This window comes from Balaenoptera acutorostrata, chromosome 2 (genome assembly GCF_949987535.1).
Source record: "Balaenoptera acutorostrata chromosome 2, mBalAcu1.1, whole genome shotgun sequence".
Taxonomy (NCBI): domain Eukaryota; kingdom Metazoa; phylum Chordata; class Mammalia; order Artiodactyla; family Balaenopteridae; genus Balaenoptera; species Balaenoptera acutorostrata.
In genome coordinates, this window is record NC_080065.1 from 126,773,092 (window position 1) to 126,789,896 (window position 16,805).

The 16,805-nt window shown below is 47.6% G+C and overlaps 2 protein-coding genes across 4 annotated transcripts in view; both read right to left on the minus strand.

Moving 5' to 3' along the window:
* The window catches only part of DIAPH1 (diaphanous related formin 1), a 97,491-nt gene extending 94,631 nt beyond the window's left edge, over positions 1-2,860 (minus strand). Inside the window, exon 1 of one of the 2 annotated variants that reach the window (XM_057540078.1) lies at positions 2,599-2,860. In XM_057540078.1, coding sequence (XP_057396061.1) covers positions 2,599-2,715 — 117 coding nt within the window. In that variant the 5' untranslated portion in view covers positions 2,716-2,860. The remainder of the gene's footprint in view (positions 1-2,598) is intronic. The other variant, XM_057540079.1, reaches the window with a different exon arrangement.
* A 1,811-nt stretch (positions 2,861-4,671) lies between these two features.
* On the minus strand, positions 4,672-16,705 carry HDAC3 (histone deacetylase 3). 2 transcript variants are annotated; one of them, XM_057541613.1, is made up of 16 exons: positions 16,558-16,705; positions 16,368-16,450; positions 14,888-15,030; positions 12,637-12,718; positions 12,449-12,505; positions 12,272-12,327; positions 11,749-11,882; positions 11,138-11,218; positions 10,695-10,768; positions 10,475-10,539; positions 9,176-9,265; positions 8,993-9,051; positions 8,655-8,734; positions 8,184-8,341; positions 6,903-6,981; positions 4,672-5,320 (listed from the first exon to the last, which is right to left on the minus strand). In XM_057541613.1, the coding sequence occupies exons 1-16, from the start codon at positions 16,610-16,612 to the stop codon at positions 5,303-5,305; spliced, it is 1,314 nt and encodes a 437-aa protein (XP_057397596.1). In that variant the 5' UTR covers positions 16,613-16,705; the 3' UTR covers positions 4,672-5,302. The 2 variants fall into 2 exon arrangements, with proteins under 2 accessions (XP_057397596.1, XP_007194195.1); XM_007194133.2 differs by lacking the exon at positions 6,903-6,981.
* Positions 16,706-16,805: the final 100 nt, after the last annotated feature.

The window sequence follows — 16,805 nt, forward strand, 5'->3', positions numbered from 1 at the left end:
GTAAAGAGCAGATCTTAGGCAATTTGTGAGCTCTGTGTTCTCATCAGTTGATCTGTAATTAGAACCTGCCATCAGCTTGGAAAGGTATGTAGCTAAAGGGATTAGTAACCCCTCAGATGCAAACAAATACCTTCAGGCACACTAGGTCCAAACCAGTGCAGTTTTATAAAATGCATTCTTAATGGAGCTCCTGAGGACACACACTGTAGAAAAGGTGGAGTAGGCGAAACAGCTTTGAGTTCACTTTTAGCCTGTAGTTCAAGAAAACTACGCCATGGGTAACAAAAGCAAACCAGCAATCTCGCCCACTCTACCCACCCCCATATACATACACAGACACAAAGAGAAGTGGATTGCAATGCTCCTCCTAGGCTCTCATTTCCACAGAGTTCTTTTATAAAGAGCAATGAGAAAGACAGAATATCCTGAAGCCTTGAGGTATGGTATAGTTGGCAATAAAGGGGTTAAGCAGCACTACTTTCCTGGAAACTTTCCAATTCCCTAGCCAGGAATGCAATTCTCCTCTCTACCTGTGTGTGCTACATATTTTTTAAAAATTCAGCAGATTAAGAGTTAAGACCAACACCTCAGAAAGAAAAAGAGAACTTGGTTCAGCTGCACCCTCTCTAAAGCAAATACCAACAACTCTGAGCCAAATCCACTCAGCATACACGAAACTCCACGGACATTCCAAAAAACAGGTGAAAAGAAGCTGAATTTCCTCAGGTATCTCACCTTTCAGCCCCACACACTTAGTAGATTTTACAAATCTGTGAAACGCATAAGTGTTAGATAAAACAAAAGCACATGTAAAATTCCATTTAAAACCTGGAAAACATTTACAAGTCACAGAGGTCACTATAAATCAGCAAAAACAGCTGGAATTTGGGTGAGGAAGGTCAAAGGGTAACCATGGAAACAAAAGCAAAACAAAATGATACAGAAATAGAAGAAATATGGGCCTTAAAACTTAAGGCTTAGAAGGAAAGCTCCCTAACTAGAAGTTCATGCTTATCCTAAAGAAACATAGGGGAATGTTGCTTTGGTCACCATAGGGGGAAAGCTGTCACTACTATTAAACCTACATTTCTGGGGGAAAAAAGACGTTCACCAGATAAAAACACAGGCAGTGACTGACAGCCTACAGTCACAGGAAAGGACATCCAGAAGCACCTGTCTTGCTAGAAATAGGTAGGAAGAGATGAGTCACTATTTTAATTCTGTTTAGTACTCTCCACATCGCAACCCTCTAGGTCCCAAAGCAACATTATCCTCCTTTTCCATCACTTTCTCAGTTTTCTTCCCAGACTTGTGGAGTTGGGTTAGAATGCTAAGGGGTGGGGAAAAGAGAAAAGAGAAAGAAAGAGGAAAAAGTTAGAAACCTTTTGGTTAGTAGAAAGAGATACTGGGGTGGCAGAGTAATTACCTGGGAGAGAAGACTACATTACAGTTACAACTAGCAAATGGTTATTAAGATCCAAAACTCCCTCTCTTGGACAGCACCCCCTATCTTTCAAAGCTTCTACAGTAAAAAGCAAACAACTCCCTGGAGAGAGGAGTAAAAAAGAAGATGCAGTGTGTGCAAAGGTAATGAGATACCACAGTGTTACACGAATATCAATATTCTTTCAGATTGGAATTGGCACCTGATGAAAGTCAGACTCTTCTACAGGTTGGAAAAGGGTTGTCAGTAGCCTTGGGGCACAGGATGTGGCAGAAGAGCTGAAGAGATAGTTATCATGGGAAACTTACAAAAGGCAATTCCCTTAGGTACTCACAAACTTCTTGGCCTTTTAGTCTAACTTCCTCCCCATGGGGGAGGGTGATCACCGTCCTAAGAAGGGCATATTCATGAGAGAAGTTCGAACCCCTTGAAAAGTGATAAGCAACAGGGCAAAGAGACAGGTTCTCTGGATAAGGAAATACTGAGAGGCCAACTACCGTCATGCCCAATGACCAGAGGAACTGGGCAGGTACCCATTCCTGTAATCGCAAGGACAGACGTCCAAGGGAGGAGGGAAGGCAGGGCCCAAGTCAGGTAACATTCCTGAGGGGAAGGATTATCAGGTGACACTGGGCTGAGGGCCCAGAGAGGAGACTGGGCGGGAGGAAAGTTAGCAGGTGAAAGAGATCAATCTTAGGGAAGGAAGTGACCTTTGGAGAAGCAAATAGGAGGATACCAAAAACAGGGGGAAGGGTAATAAGAGAAAATGGACCCCGAAAAGCACACAGGATCGAGATAGAGAAGGCGTGTTCGGGTAACGGAGAAAGAAGAAAGGAAGTGGGGCTGAGAGGGAAGAGATGGGGCCAAGACCGGCCAGGGCTACGGGGGCTAAGAGCAGAGCGTGCGGGCTGGGGGATGAGGAAGCCCCGAGGTTGCCGGGGCAAGAGCCGGGTGGGACTCCGGGGCTCCGGGAGGTCCCGGAGCAGTCGGAGGTCGGGCTTCGGAGCCCAGGACCGAGCAAAACGAGGAAAGGAGGCGCGGGGTGAGCTCCCTGGAGACGGGCGTGCACCCGTGGGGCCGCCTGCGGGGGTCTCCGGGGTCCGGAGGGCGGTTACGGGGCCAGGCTGAGGGAACCGGGTGGGAGGGACACTCACAAATTTCTTGGATTTGCCGCCGTCGCCGCCCGCCGAAGGCAGCTCGTCCGGGCTCCGGCCCTTCTTCTTGTCCCGGGTCCCGCGGCCGGGCCCCGGGCCCCCGCCGGGCGGCTCCATGTCCAGGTTCTTGCTGCTAGTGACCCCGCGCCTACGCCGCTCCCGCCCGGCTGCTCCAAGCCCGCCGCCGCCGCCGCCGCCCAGCAGCTCCTCAGCCAGCCGCCGCGCCCCGCCTCATTAGCATGCCGGGCTGCGCGCGCCTCATGAATATACAACCGCGACGCCTCGCTCCCGCCCGCCTGCCCCACTTCCGCCCGGACACGCAGCCCCTACCAACGGGCGAAGGGAGGGGGTGGAGGAAAGCCGCGGAAGCGCACTACCTGCCTGGCGGGCCTAACCATTCGGACCCACGTTGGGGGGGGTGATGGTGAGTGGGCGGGGCAACTCTCCCGGACAGCGCCCCCTGGCGGTTGGAGCGGCACAGGCTTCCCTGCTCCCACGCAGTGCCCACGTGGCTGTAAAGCCTGGACCCTCTCACACTCCAGACCAGGATATTATTATCTGAACCAAAAATCGCATAAGAGAGACTGTTATCTTGGCAGAAAATTTAGTGCCGGGCTTTCCAGGATAATATAGTTTTTATGTGTGCAATACCCATTGAGCACATGAAAAAATAAAGTGATAGCTACCATTTATTGAAAGCTATGTGCCAAGAACAGAGCTTGGTCCAGGGCCAGCGCTAGACTGAAGTCGACTAGCTCTGGAGTTAGATTACCTAGTTCTAAATCCCAGGTCTACTACTTTCCATGTTTCTAATCTGGAAAAACTAGTTATTGCTACAGTGTGCCTGAAGCTTAATAATAGTTAACCATTTACCATACACTTGTTCTATGCCAGACACTATGCAAAAACACTCTACACCTATTTTCTCACTGAATCTTCACAGTGCCATGGTGATAGATTCCACTAGTCTCACCATTTTAAAGATAGGAAATTTGGACATCGACAATTGAAGTGACTTGCCCAAGGACACATAATGAAGTGACAAAAAACTTAAAACCAGGTTGGTCTGACTGCCAAGCCCTATGTTTAACCAGGATTCCCTACTGACATAAACCAAACCTGAGTGAAAAGAGCAGGCATTCTCCAAAAGTGTGTTCTTTGCTCTACTAGCTTGATTCCTCCCTCAGTAATTTCATCTATTCTCAAGAATAGCTACATCTGTCCCTTGTGTGAAAAGCCTGTGGTACCCAGTAAGCCCTCAAAGCCTGGACTTAATTATCTTTCCCACAACTGGCAAAAGATTTCAACTGCATGTTCCTGGAGGGCAGTCAGTGACTCATTCACTAGGGAGCCCAGTGCTCAGTCTAGGGTCTGTTATATTACAAAGACTCTGCCAAGCTGGCTGGCTCCTAAATCTGACCTTCATCTCTTACCTTCCACTTTCTAATTGCCTGATGGACAGTTGCACAGAGTTGTCCAGCCCACACTTCGAAATCAATTTGTCCAAAACAGTTCAAAAGCTACTTACTTTCTATGTTAGTGTTGAGAAACAGACAGGATCAGAGCATGGAAGGAGTGATCCAGGTATTACTCTTCTTTCTTGTACCACTGTCTACATCTACTATAGCATTTATCTTACTCCCTACTGGACTATAAACTCCTCCAGGGAAGAGTCCATGTTTGTGGCTACTACAATATCTAGCATCATTCTTCACATAGATAATGAAGATAAGGAGCAACTGCTTATGTCAGTCACCGTTTTATCTCAGTGTATCCTCACCAACTAGCATCACCAATCCCAACACCCAGGTTCAAAAACCTGAAGTCATCTTCTACTCCCTCTCTCTTAAGCTAGGCTCAGGTTTGTCTAACTCTTAACTAAAATGCTCTCTTAACTCCCTATATATGAGTAAGAGAATCCATGTAGAATACATATATACAGGTCCTAATGTAAGGTGAGTGCTGAATGAATGTTAACTATGATTTTTATTATATACATCATCACCCCATTTCCTCTCTCTTCATACACAGGCAGCTAGCAAGAATTAAGAATATCCCCAGAACGGCAAAAGGTACAAAAAATACCAACTTGGTTTATTGAATAAAAAGGGTGGTAAAATGGACATAAAGCCAAAAGTTAGAATAGGACATTTTCACATCCTCCCCCATCTCAAAACTGCACTTCCCATCATCTGGGTTAAGGTGTTAGGGAGTCAGAGCCCCCTAAAATCCCTTACTCTTCACCTGCACTGGAAACAAGACCTGCATTAGGAGAACCCAGGAGGAAGTCAAAGGCACCCTTACTCCTGTCTACCCCCTCACCCCTAAAGTCTCTGGGTTAGAGGGAAGTAGGGAAGGAATAAGTGAGCCAGAAGGGCTGGGACTGGCCTCTAGGGCTCACCGCCCAAGATGTCCTAGAGATGGCTATCCTTGTCCCCATCCAATCACTAATAGGTACCATTCTCAGACCTTGGGAGGGAGAAGAGAGGGGATAGTTGGTTCCAGAACAAGATGTGGTCTCCAAACCCTCCCCCAGCATTGGTAAAAGCCCTGAGAGTAACCTGACCAGGGGTGGAAGAGCCACACCTTTTCCCTCCCACCCAACCAAGAGGTAAAAAGGAATATCTGGGGACATAGCAAGCCCAGCCACTCTTAAATCTCCACGTCGCTTTCCTTGTCATTGTCATGGTCTCCATCATAGAATTCATTGGATGCCTCTGGCCTACAAAGCAATGAAAGAGAGAAAGAGAGGTCAGGCTCCCACTCTCCAAGTTCCAATCTTCTCCCACATAGGCACCCTCTCTGGAGCCATTTCTCAGGCCCCCATTGTCAGGGAGCCACTCCTCTCCTTCTGCTGGTAGAGACTGATTGCTATTCATTCATGCATTCATATAGTCAATAAACATTTACTGACAGACTACTCTGCGCCAGACACTGTCATAAGCCTTAGCAATAGAGAATAAATCAGACAAAATTTCTGCCTATCCTCAAAAAACTCACCGAATAAATGAGACTGACAGTAACTAACAAAGTAAAAACATAAATATGGTAATTTCAGATGGTGGAAAGCACGATGAATAAAATGAAATAAAGGGATGTGACTGAGCGTGATGGGAGGAAACGGGTAAAATTTCAGATAGGATTATCAGGAAAGGCTGTTCTAACAAGGTAAGACCTGAAGTCTGAGAAGAAGCTGGACAGGCAAAGATATCAGGAAGACCATTCCAAGCTGCAAGAAAACCAAATACAGAAGTTATAAGGTGGACGGAGACTGATGTATTCCAGTGAGAAAAGGAGGTCAAGATGGCTAGCAGAAGTGTGCACAGAGGAGGGTCATTAGAGATGAGGCCAGGGACATAGGTAAGGGCCTTTTAAAGCATGCAGGGCCTTTTAAAGCCACCGTCAGAAATTTGGATTTTCTTCTAAGTGCAATGGAAAGGAGCATTTTTAGCAGAGGAGTGACATACTATAAACCTGTAGTGAGCAAAGGGATGTGAAAGCAACACAATATTGCTCTCTTTCTTTTTGGAAAACTATTCTCTGGGAGAATATGTATAACTGAATTATCCTGCCCATGGCTGATAACTGAGAAAGAAGGAAGAAAGTCATCAAAGAGAAGCCAGGGAACAAAGTCAGGAAAGGCCCCCTCTGCCTGGAAAGCAATGTCTCAGTTACCTCTAAGTGCACAAGGGTTAAAGGTGAGGAGTCAGAGACTCGAGTTTGAATCTCAGCCCTGATATTTAACTAGCTGTGGGACTTTCAGAAAGTTATTTAACCTCTCTGAGCCTTAGATTCCTCTTCTGGTAATTTAAGAATAGCGCCTCTTAGGGTTGTCTGATGCCAAGAGACTGATGACAGGATGACATTGTATCATGTATGTTTTAATATAAAGCACTCAGTAACAGTCTGCTGCTTAGCAAACCCACAAAAAGTGGTAAAACTTATTACTACTCTGCAAATGATATGCAAGCTGGAGCTATAGGCATCAAAGAAAAGGAGCTCAGTGGATGGTCTGACGGTAGGGCTTAGGACAGGAAGAGGCCTGAGGCTTCTGTCGGCTGTTGAGAGCAGGCTGTGTAATGCAGAGACTAGGCCCAGGTACCAGCCTGGAACTACAGATGAAAATAAAACAAACTTTGCCAAAAGGAAGAACTTAAAAACAGATTTTTAAGAAAATCAATTTCCAAAAGTCGAGCCCCAGAGACCTGGAGAAGTTGAGAAGGAGATGAGGGGTCAAAAAGGATCCCTGAGGCCAGATGTTCAGATACTTCCTCAACCAAGAGAGAAAATAAGGGGTTACTCACGGAGGAGAAGGGTTGGAGTGGTCCCAAGGGTCTAAGCAGTAGAGCCCAGGTCCAGAGGAGAGATCTGGAAGCCTGAACTCTAAGAAAGAGAGAAGATTCTGGAAGGGACTGAGAAGCCCATCAGACTCTGCAGCAGAGCCAGCTCAAACATCTAACAGTGTGTGGGAGCAGGACCAGGTGTCCTACAAGCGTCCAGCTGTGGTTATCCCCCAGTCACGTAAGGAAATCTGTTCTCTATTAAGTGCATCTGTTTCTGTACTTCTGGGTTCTGCTGTCTTTTCCCTTCATTTTTCAGAAAAGCCTGGTTTGGGGTTTTTTAAAAAGTCTATTCTAGTCTTTTTTTCCCCCTAATTCAGTGCATATGTAAATATTTTAATATGTATCTCAGAGAGGTAAAGACATAAAAACACACACACATACACAATACAACTGAGAAAATTAACTGAGGAAAGAAATCTAAGGGCCTTTCAAGAGCAGTGTATGGGCAGTGACCTGTCCAGCTTAGAATCTGGAAAGAGTGAGTAAAATGCTGGCAAGAATATAAACTGTTACAGACTTTATGGAAGGCAATTTGGCAACAAATAAAAAAAATTTAGTGCACACAGCCTTTGACCTAGCAGCAACAATTCCAGGAATCTCACCCACTCAAACAAGCATGCAAAGATGTATATGTATGGGGATTCACTTCCATACTCTTTGTAATATGGATAAAATGGGAAATAATGTAAATGCCCATCAATGGCACTTGGTTAAATTATGCTACATCCACACAATGGAATATTATACAGCTAATAAAATAATGAAGCAGATTTTTATATATATTGGCATGGAAAGATACACTGTTACGTTAAAAAAAAAAGTTGGAAATTGTAGAACACGTATAGAGTGATCCAACTTGTATTAAAAAAAAAAGACTGCACAACTCTGAAAATGAGTGTATGTGTGCCCTTGTGTTTATATGTGAATGTTGAATAGTACAGTTGTAATCTATAGAAAAAATCTGAGAAGATAGAAATCAAACTATTAACATTGGTTACTTTGTGAAACGGGTCTGGGATCGTGTAAAAGCAAACTGAACATATTTTGGTGCTGTTTAAAATTTTTACAACAAACATATGTTACTTATGTCATTAGAAGCAGGGGAGAAAAGTGTGGGATTGCCACATACCAAAGGAGGTAAGCCAAGGACAATTAGGCTAATGCCCTCTAATGTACTTTTTCCCTCTTAACCTCCCCAGAAAGCTTGCGGGAATCCCTTGCTCTCAGGTCCCTGCCCCAGACCTGCTGTAGTTCTCCTCGGGACCCCTCTCCTCTGCGTCAGCCTCATCAGTCCTGTCATAGGTTAGGAGGTCTGCCGGCACATCGTGAATCTGGACACTAGGTGCATGGTTCAGCATCTTCAGGTTTTCAAAGATTGTCTGGCGGATCTGGTCCAAATACTGGTTGGGGATGAGGAACAGACAGTGAGCAGCTCCCAGTGATTCCCAGGGCATCTATGCTTCTAACTGCCTTTTGCCCCTACTGTCCTAGTTTCAATCCCACCTTGCATCTTAGTTTCAGTCTCCCAGCTGATAACTGTCCCTCCTCCCAACCCTGACTGCTTCTACTTTAACCTGGGCTGCCTCCTAGCTGAAAACAGTGACAGTGATGGCTGAGAACTTTCTTTTCTTCCCTGGTTTCTCTGATTTCCCACATCCTGGACCTCTCCTGGGCTCCCCCGCCCTGGTGCTCAGCTTCTCTTGAGCTGCTGACCTGGCGTGAGTTCTGATTCTCGATGCGGGTGCTGACATCTGGATGGAGCGTGAAGTCCGGGGCAAAGTACTCGAAGTATTCTTGGGGGAAAAGGAGATTAGGAGGAGACGTTATGGCTCAGATAGAGGCAGGCAGGTCCCAAGACTTGCCACTCTCTTTCCTTTCCATCCAAAACCCCTACATAATAGCTGCCCAACCTTTTCCCTGACCTGGGTCCAGGGGTTTAGTCTGCAGAGCTCTGAGAAAGTCAAACTTTCCACCTGCTTTCAAACCAGGCCATTCTGGGGTCTTGTGAAAATGGCCTTCCTGTTCTGGGGGCATCATGGGGTGGTCCTTACCACTGTAGGGAAGCTCCTCACTAATGGCCTCTTCTACTAGCAGCGATGTCTCATACGTCCTGAAACAAACCAGCAGAGGGGGCGGGCTGAGCAAGTGGGCTAAACGGCCCACCTGGCCATCTCTCAGGGAGCCCCTAGCTCACACTGGACAAGGGGGAGGAGGAAAACTGGGGGCGTACTCACCAGCAGCGGGCAACATTCCGGACAGTATAGCCACCACCACCTAGCACCAGCAGAGGGATATTGAAGCTCTTGACATATTCAACGCACTCCCTGTTAAAAGGAACCAGAGGAGCGGGTGGCAGAAGTTACCAAAAGCCAAAATATACGCTTCTAGACATTGCCTGGAAAGGTGCACAAGGAAACTAGAAATGTTCTCTATCTTGATCTAGGCAGTGAAAATCACTGAGTTATATCCCTGAGATTTGCGCACTTTATTATCCACATGTTGTGTCTCAATAAAAACTTTAAAATAGGGTGCACTCCTACCTCTGTCCTGCTCAGCACCCACCCTGGCACCTGACCTGTTAATCAACTGTTCTCACCAAGGCACCAGCAAGTGCTGTCAGTTTAGCCACCAAAATATAACTCAAATCATCTGCTTCTCTCCATCAACCACCTCCTCCAACTTAGCATCCTGCCTACACAACACCAATAGCTTCCTAACTGGTCTTCCCACTTCCACTCCTGTGTACCCCCTCGCCACCCCAAACCTTTCTCCATTCAGCACTCAGAGCAGTCACTTTAAAATATGAGCCGGATCATATCAGTTCCCTGTTTAACACCTGTCTAAAGTTTCCCATCACATCTGAAATATAATCCAGACCCCTTACCAGGGTCTAAAGGCTCTGCACAACCCCACCACTGCCGACTTCTCAGACCTCACCTCAAACCACCTGCAGCCTGCTCTCCCTGTCCCTACCTTGCTGGTTTTACTTCATCTCCTCCACTATACCAGCTCTGCCCTGTCTCAGAGCCTCTGCATGGGTCCTTCTCACTGCTTGGGATAGACCTCCCTCTGCTCCTTTTATGGCTCGCTCCTTTTAGCCTCCAGGTCTCAGCTCAGAATTTTGGAAAATTCTTTCCAAATTGTGCTATCTAAAGTAGGTTCTCCATTGTTATCCTGTGTCTTAGCTTTCTTTTTCCTTCATAGAATTTATAACTATCTACCTGTCTTGTTTGCTTACTTATTTTTTGTCTGTTTCCTAGGCTAAACTGTAAACTCCATGGGAGTTTCCCCACTGCATCCCCATCTCCTAGTACAATGCCTGGAACACAATAGGCGCTTAATAAAAACCTACTGTGAATGAATGACCAACTGGGGAACACTGTTTAAGGTGACATTTCTGGTTCAAAGTACAACATGTAGCTATTTTTGAGTCCCAAAAGGAGGTGAGGCCCATTCCCCACCTACTCCCATCCATGTACTGAGGCCCAAGGGCACGTGAAAACCTCGGGGAGTGGAAGGAGGGCAGGTCTCACCCATGTCCTCGAATGCTGAGGTTGAAGCAGCCCAATCGATCACAGCCCAGAGAGTCAGCTCCACACTGCAAAAAGCAAAACCCAAGGTGGCTGCAGTGAGATAACTACTCAGAATGTCACAGATGTCCTTCACTTCCCTTCCCCCACCAGCCTAGGGACTCTCCTCTTTCCTGCTCTCTTCCCTCAAGCCCAGTGCCTGAGGAGGCACTGACAGTATTACCTGGAGCACAATGCACGTGGGTTGGTAGAAGTCCACCACCTGGTTGATAACCGGCTGGAAAAGGTGCTTGTAACCTGGGAGAGGGCCAAAGATGGGCACCTGGCACCCCAAGGGGATGGGGAGACAGGGAACAAAAGGAAAAAGGGGGTTCAGAGAGCGTGGAGCCCAGGAATGGGGCAACCCAAAGGGGCAACCACTGGTTGTGAACTTCTGGGTGGGGTCTGATGAACTTCTGGAGTGACTGATGGAAGCTAATGACCCTTTTCCCAGAAAAATGCACATACAATATGATGCATACAATTTCCGGGGAGTTCATGGTCCCTCTGAAGGCCATTCATCCTTAAGGACACCTGGCCCAACAGCAGACAACACCAGGCAGAAGAGGTTAACTCAAGGAGAGACAGAAGGAGCCTAGTGAGCGGGGAGAAGACTTCAGTACATACTCTGGTCATCAATGCCATCCCGCAGGGGCACATTGAGGCAGTAGTAGCGGCCACTCTCTGCTCCAACTTCATACATGTCACCTGTAGGGAAGTGGGGGGTGGGAGTGGCAGCAGTACCCGGGAGGTATCCACAACCCAGCCGCTTCAACCCCAACTGTACTCCGAGGGCCTCTCACTCCATCTACGTGGGCCTCTCACTCCATCTACATGCGCCCATCACTCACTCCCTCGAACCACTAAGTCCTTTGCAGCTTGCATTCATTCAACAGATACTTTTGGAGGGCCTACCATGAGCCAAGCTGGGAGCTAGGCACTGGGGATACAGCAGTAAAGAGAACTAACGAAATGATTGAAATCCCACCAAGCTTATATTCTTGGGAGGTAGGCATGATAAGGTGGGAGGCAGTAAACAAAACAAAACACCACAATAAATTCAAACAGCAGTGAGTGCTCTGAAAAAAACAAGCAGAGTGATGTGACAGAGTAACGGGGTGATCAGGAAAGGTTTCTCCAAGGAGGGGGCCATCTGAGCTGAGACCTGAGGCTGAGGAGGAGAAAGTCATGGTAAGAGCTGACGAGTATGAAGGGGACAGACATTCCTATTCCCATACCTGTGCCAGGGAAGAAGTAGTTTCCATACTTGTGGAAGGACACTGTCATGACCCGGTCAGTGAGGTAGAAGGCTTCCTGAACCCCGTCACCGTGGTGGATGTCAATATCAATGTAGAGCACCCGAGGGTGGTACCTGGGGGGAGGGCAAAGCCAGGGTCTGAGGCAGAGGTGAACCCCAGGAGGAAAACCCCCCAACCCACTCCTCCCAAACACAAGGTCTGGAATTATGAAGAGTCTACTTTGGCCCAAGTCACCTGAAACCTAATACCACCAGTTCCCTAAGGGCAACCCTGGGGCTCCAGCCTGGAGGCAGGGACAGGAGAGGGATGTGCAGAGAAGGCTGAAATGTGAGCGGGCAGCGGGGAATCTGCAGCAGAGCACAGGAAGAGGCAGCCTGAGAAAAGCATCAAGAACTTGGGAAAAGCTAGTGTGGGGTGGAGGTCAGGGTCAGGGCCAGGGCAGTCTCAGACCTCCTCAGCCAAGAGCCTCTTAAGTACCCCCATCTCCTCCCAGGCTACTTACTTGAGCAGCTCCAGGATGCCAATCACAATGTCATTGACATAGCAGAAGCCAGAAGCCTACAGTAAGAGAGTGGTCTTACAAAGAAAGGATCAACTCCTCCACCCAGCTGCCCCCTAGTGTCATCCTAACCTCCTACCCTAGAGTAGCTGTTGTCTCCCCCATCTCCTCCTCACTCACCTCAAACTTCTTGGCATGGTGCAGACCACCAGCCCAGTTAATGGCAATATCACAGATCTGAAAGACAAACACCCAACTCACAGTCCTTCTCCTGCCCACCACCAAAGCCGGGAGCTCAGGGTCAGGGTTAAGGCCTTGGATTCAGGGACCCACAGGAAGGGGGAAACAGGACTCGGGGCTATGGTCACCTTGTTGTTCAGCTGGGTTGCTCCTTGCAGAGATGCGCCTGTGTAACGGGAGCAGAACTCAAAGAGCCCGGGAAACACTGGGCTGCAGGAAGAAGAGCAAGTTGGAGCCCTTTTACCTCTGTCCACTCCCTTCCTACACCTCTCTCCCTACCCCAAAGCCCTCTGATCTCCATGCTTCAATAACCCCCCTGCCCCTCCTATATACCTGAGTTATCTGCAAATTTATTTGACAAATATTTTAGACCAAACTATGGACCGAGCCTTGTGTGAGGCACTGGATGGGAAGTAGAGAAGCCCAGTGGTAGTATTCCCTAGCTGCACAAAGAGCATTTACAGGCCCCAGCCGTGGCCTGAGGGCTGACTCTGCATTCCCAGATCTATAAAGTGAACTCAGAAATAGCAGCAGCAATAACACAAAAAACAAGAAACCTCCCAAGACAGCATGTAACTGAAGAACCCAATGGGCAGGGCAGGGTGTGCAGGACAGACCACTGCGACTGGTGTGGTCAAGAAAGGCTTCATGGCATGAAGCTTGATGGTGGTGTGAAGGCTGAGAAGGCCTTGGAGAGGCTGAATGGGGAACAAGGGGTATTCCAGGAAGACACCCTGTGCAGCAGGGGTGTGGGGATAAGGTTGGGAAGGTGCTCAGTGCCAGCCTGAGGAGCTGGCCTCTATCCTCCAGCCCAGGCTGCTTCTATTAGTAGGATCTTTCAGGGAAACGGATTAGTGTAGTGTTTAAAAACCTAGGCTCTGGATCTGAATCCTGCCACCTCCACTGACCAGTTATGTGACTCAGGCTAAGTTACCAAAATCTCCTCAAATTTCAGTTTATGTACTTATGCCTACCATCAGGAAAAGGACTATTACATCTCGGGGGGGTGTGAGAATTAGGTGGATATACCAGTAATCCTTGGCATAGCAGAGTAAGTACTCAATAAACTGTAGCTGTTGTAGGAAACTATAGGATCAACAGCCGCATTTCTTCAAAAAATAAATTCAAAGGAGAGAAGGAAACATTATAGGTTAAGTCTTAAGAAATGTAGCAACCAAATATAATATGTGGACTTTGTTTAAATCCTAATTAAAGTAATTCAACTGCAAAAAGGAAAAAGTTTGAGACAACTGGAGAAATTTAAGTACTGACTGCATATTTGATGATATGAAGGAATTAATTTTTCAGGTGTGATGATATTGTTCACTTTTTTTAAAGAGTATCATTTGGAGATATATAGTAAAGTATTTATGGATAAAATGGTGTGACATCTGGAATTTGCTTTAAAATAATCTAACATGGGAGGATACAGATGAAGTAAGATTAGCCATTTGCTCTAAGTGTTGTAGCTCAGTGATAGATATATGTGGGTTCACCATACTTTCAGAAATGTTTGAAATTTTCCCTAACAAAAAGTTTAAAAATGAATTGAGTAGATGGCAGCTGTTTTGGTCACTATATTTTTGTGGATGTAGACTAGAATGGAAGCAAGGATCATGGCTTATCTTTGTCGTCCACCTTCTTCCCACAGGGCCTAACTCTGAGGCTACTTCGTATGATATGAGTTCAACGTAAATGTGGTAATGTCTAATCACTCTCTTGCTTTTTAAAACCCTTTGATGACCTCCCCCTACTCAAGAGGTTAAAAACCCCAATTCATAATAGGGCTGTTTACTTTTCAAAGGCCCTACCTATCTCTTTAGCCTCGATTCAGATCACTCTCAGATTCTGTGGGCGGCCTTTTTTCTGTTCCTCAAATAAGTCACACTCTGTCCTACCACAGACCCTTAGCACATGTTGTCCCTACTGCCCAAGACATTCTTCCCCTCACCCTCCATCCTCCCAACTACCTTTCCTCTAATTACCTCCTACTTTCTTTAGATCTCAGCTCAATCTTTATTATTTCCTCTAGGAAGTCTCCACTGACCAGCCCCCGCCCAGGCTAGAGAATTCTCCCATGTGTACACTCTCATAGTCTGTCATGTACCTCTCCTTCAGAGGCCTTAGCACAAGTGCAATATTAAAATTGTTTTGTTGTTGTTGATCATTGCATCCCTAGCATTTAGCACAGGGCCTGGCCTACAGCCAATGACCAATAAATATTTGTTAAATAAACAAGTGAGTAAATGATGATTCATTGACAAGTATCCCCCCTCCATCATATCTTCCCACTGCTGCCACAAGACCTCACTCAAGTACTCTCATTGAAATGCCTGGCAAAAAGGTGTCTGGCATCAAAGGTCCCAGTCCTCCCCTCACCAGTCATCGCCCACGTTGAAGGCATTAAGGCTCTTGGTGAAGCCTTGCATATTGGTGGGGCTGACTCTCTGCAGGAAGTCGATGTAGTCCTCAGAGTGGAAGCGGCACATGTCATGCTGGGAGGCCTGGTATGGCTTGAAGACCTCGGATGGAAACACAAGGTGAACCCAGGCAGGGTCAGTCCCACTCACTGGGCTGAGACTGCCCACACTGAGCCCAGACTTGGGGGCTGTCCAAAACCACACACAGCAGTCCCTTCGCCCCACCCCCCAATCCTTGTTATTCTATGAGACAAATGTCAGTGAAGAGAGACTCTGATTAGCTTGGTGGTTTATTATGATCAAGCCCCCTAAAGACCACTGGGCTTGCCTTTTCCATCCCACCTCCAGCCCAGCCTTTCCTACCTTCTCAAACCTTAACCCCCTTCCACCTGCCCTGTTCCTTGGATCTCCTATTCCTGATTCTCTTCATACTCATCTCCCCTGGGCTCTGATTCTGTCCTCTCTCTCCTATGAGTTCTTCTTAATTTTGGAATCAAATAATATGGGACACACGACAACCTTCTACTTAAAACCCAAGATGCCCAGGTGCTAAGCCAGAGATTTATTATCTTTTGAGGGGTTCACACACTTCTTTAGAAATTGGACAAAAGCAAAAAGTTTTTCTCTCCCCAGAAAATGCTCAAAGGCACATACTGGCAAACAATTTCAAGAGAGTCAGGGATTCACACACTAACATCACCTCAGTCTTTTCTATGACCAATTCACTTGACTGTGCCTCAGCACAGGCAGTGGACACTCATTCATACTGTTGACTAATTCCCCCTGCAATGCATCAGGGCCGAGCAATATGTTACCATCACATATCACTGCTATAAATTCCAAGCCAGGGACAGACAGCATGTGTATATCCGGGAGATGGAGGGATAGGTAGTAATTAAGTATAACTGTGTGGGGGTGGGGGGGGGCGGGTGGTATTCTAGGTTGAAAAGGGAATACCAGGACATCTCCTTCTGTCCTACATACACATACACATTTACACAGAGGGCTGCAAAGTCCTCCCTGGAGCTCTAGCTTGGAGGTGGAGAGAGGTGGCAGAGAAGGAATGGGAATGAGGGTAAACCTCACATCCAGATACAGTGACCCAGCCGCCTTTCCTTCTTTGAGGCCACAGAACTGCCCTAAGATGCTGGGGAGGGAAAAACTTTGTGTCTTCAAACCAGCCCCACTCCACCCTAACCCTAGGCCAAGAGTTGGTCCACTTGAGGTCAAAAGGTGGCCGACCTAAGGTGAAAAAGTATCTCTCATTAACTCAGTGGATGCACCCACCAACACTCTGCATATGGGGGTGCTCCTGGTTCCTTCTACCCCCTCCCCACGCTAGGGGTGGGTCGCTCTTGGTGCATTCAGTGCAGCCTACCCATCTCTAGGGCCGCAGCTCCTCCCCACCCTCAATCCCCAGCAGAAGCCGCGAGACTCACGATCATCTTCTTATAGAGACCGTAGTGCAGGACCAGACTATGGGTCAATGCCAAGCGATGGGGCTTCATAGGGTGACCAGCCCCTGGGAGTGAGAGAAGAGAGGTCGTCAGTACGCATCCCTGGAGTTGTAGCCCCGACCTCGAAACCTCCGCGTCCCGAAATCCCTCGCCTACAACCTTGCTCCCTCACCGTAGTGGAAGTTGCCCACGTCGGGGTCGTAGAAATAGGCCACCGTCTTGGCCATGGTGCCGGCGGGACCAGGCCCCGCGCCTCCGCCGCCAGCCTGGCCGCCTGCCCCACCCCCGGTCTTGCGTGCTGCGTAAGCACGCAGCCAGCCTCTGCGGAACCGGGAGAACCAAGCCGGCCTCCCCTAGACCACGCCCAGGCCACGCCCCCTGCGGAGTTCCGCCCTCGCCTTGCTACGCCCTTCTAGGTTC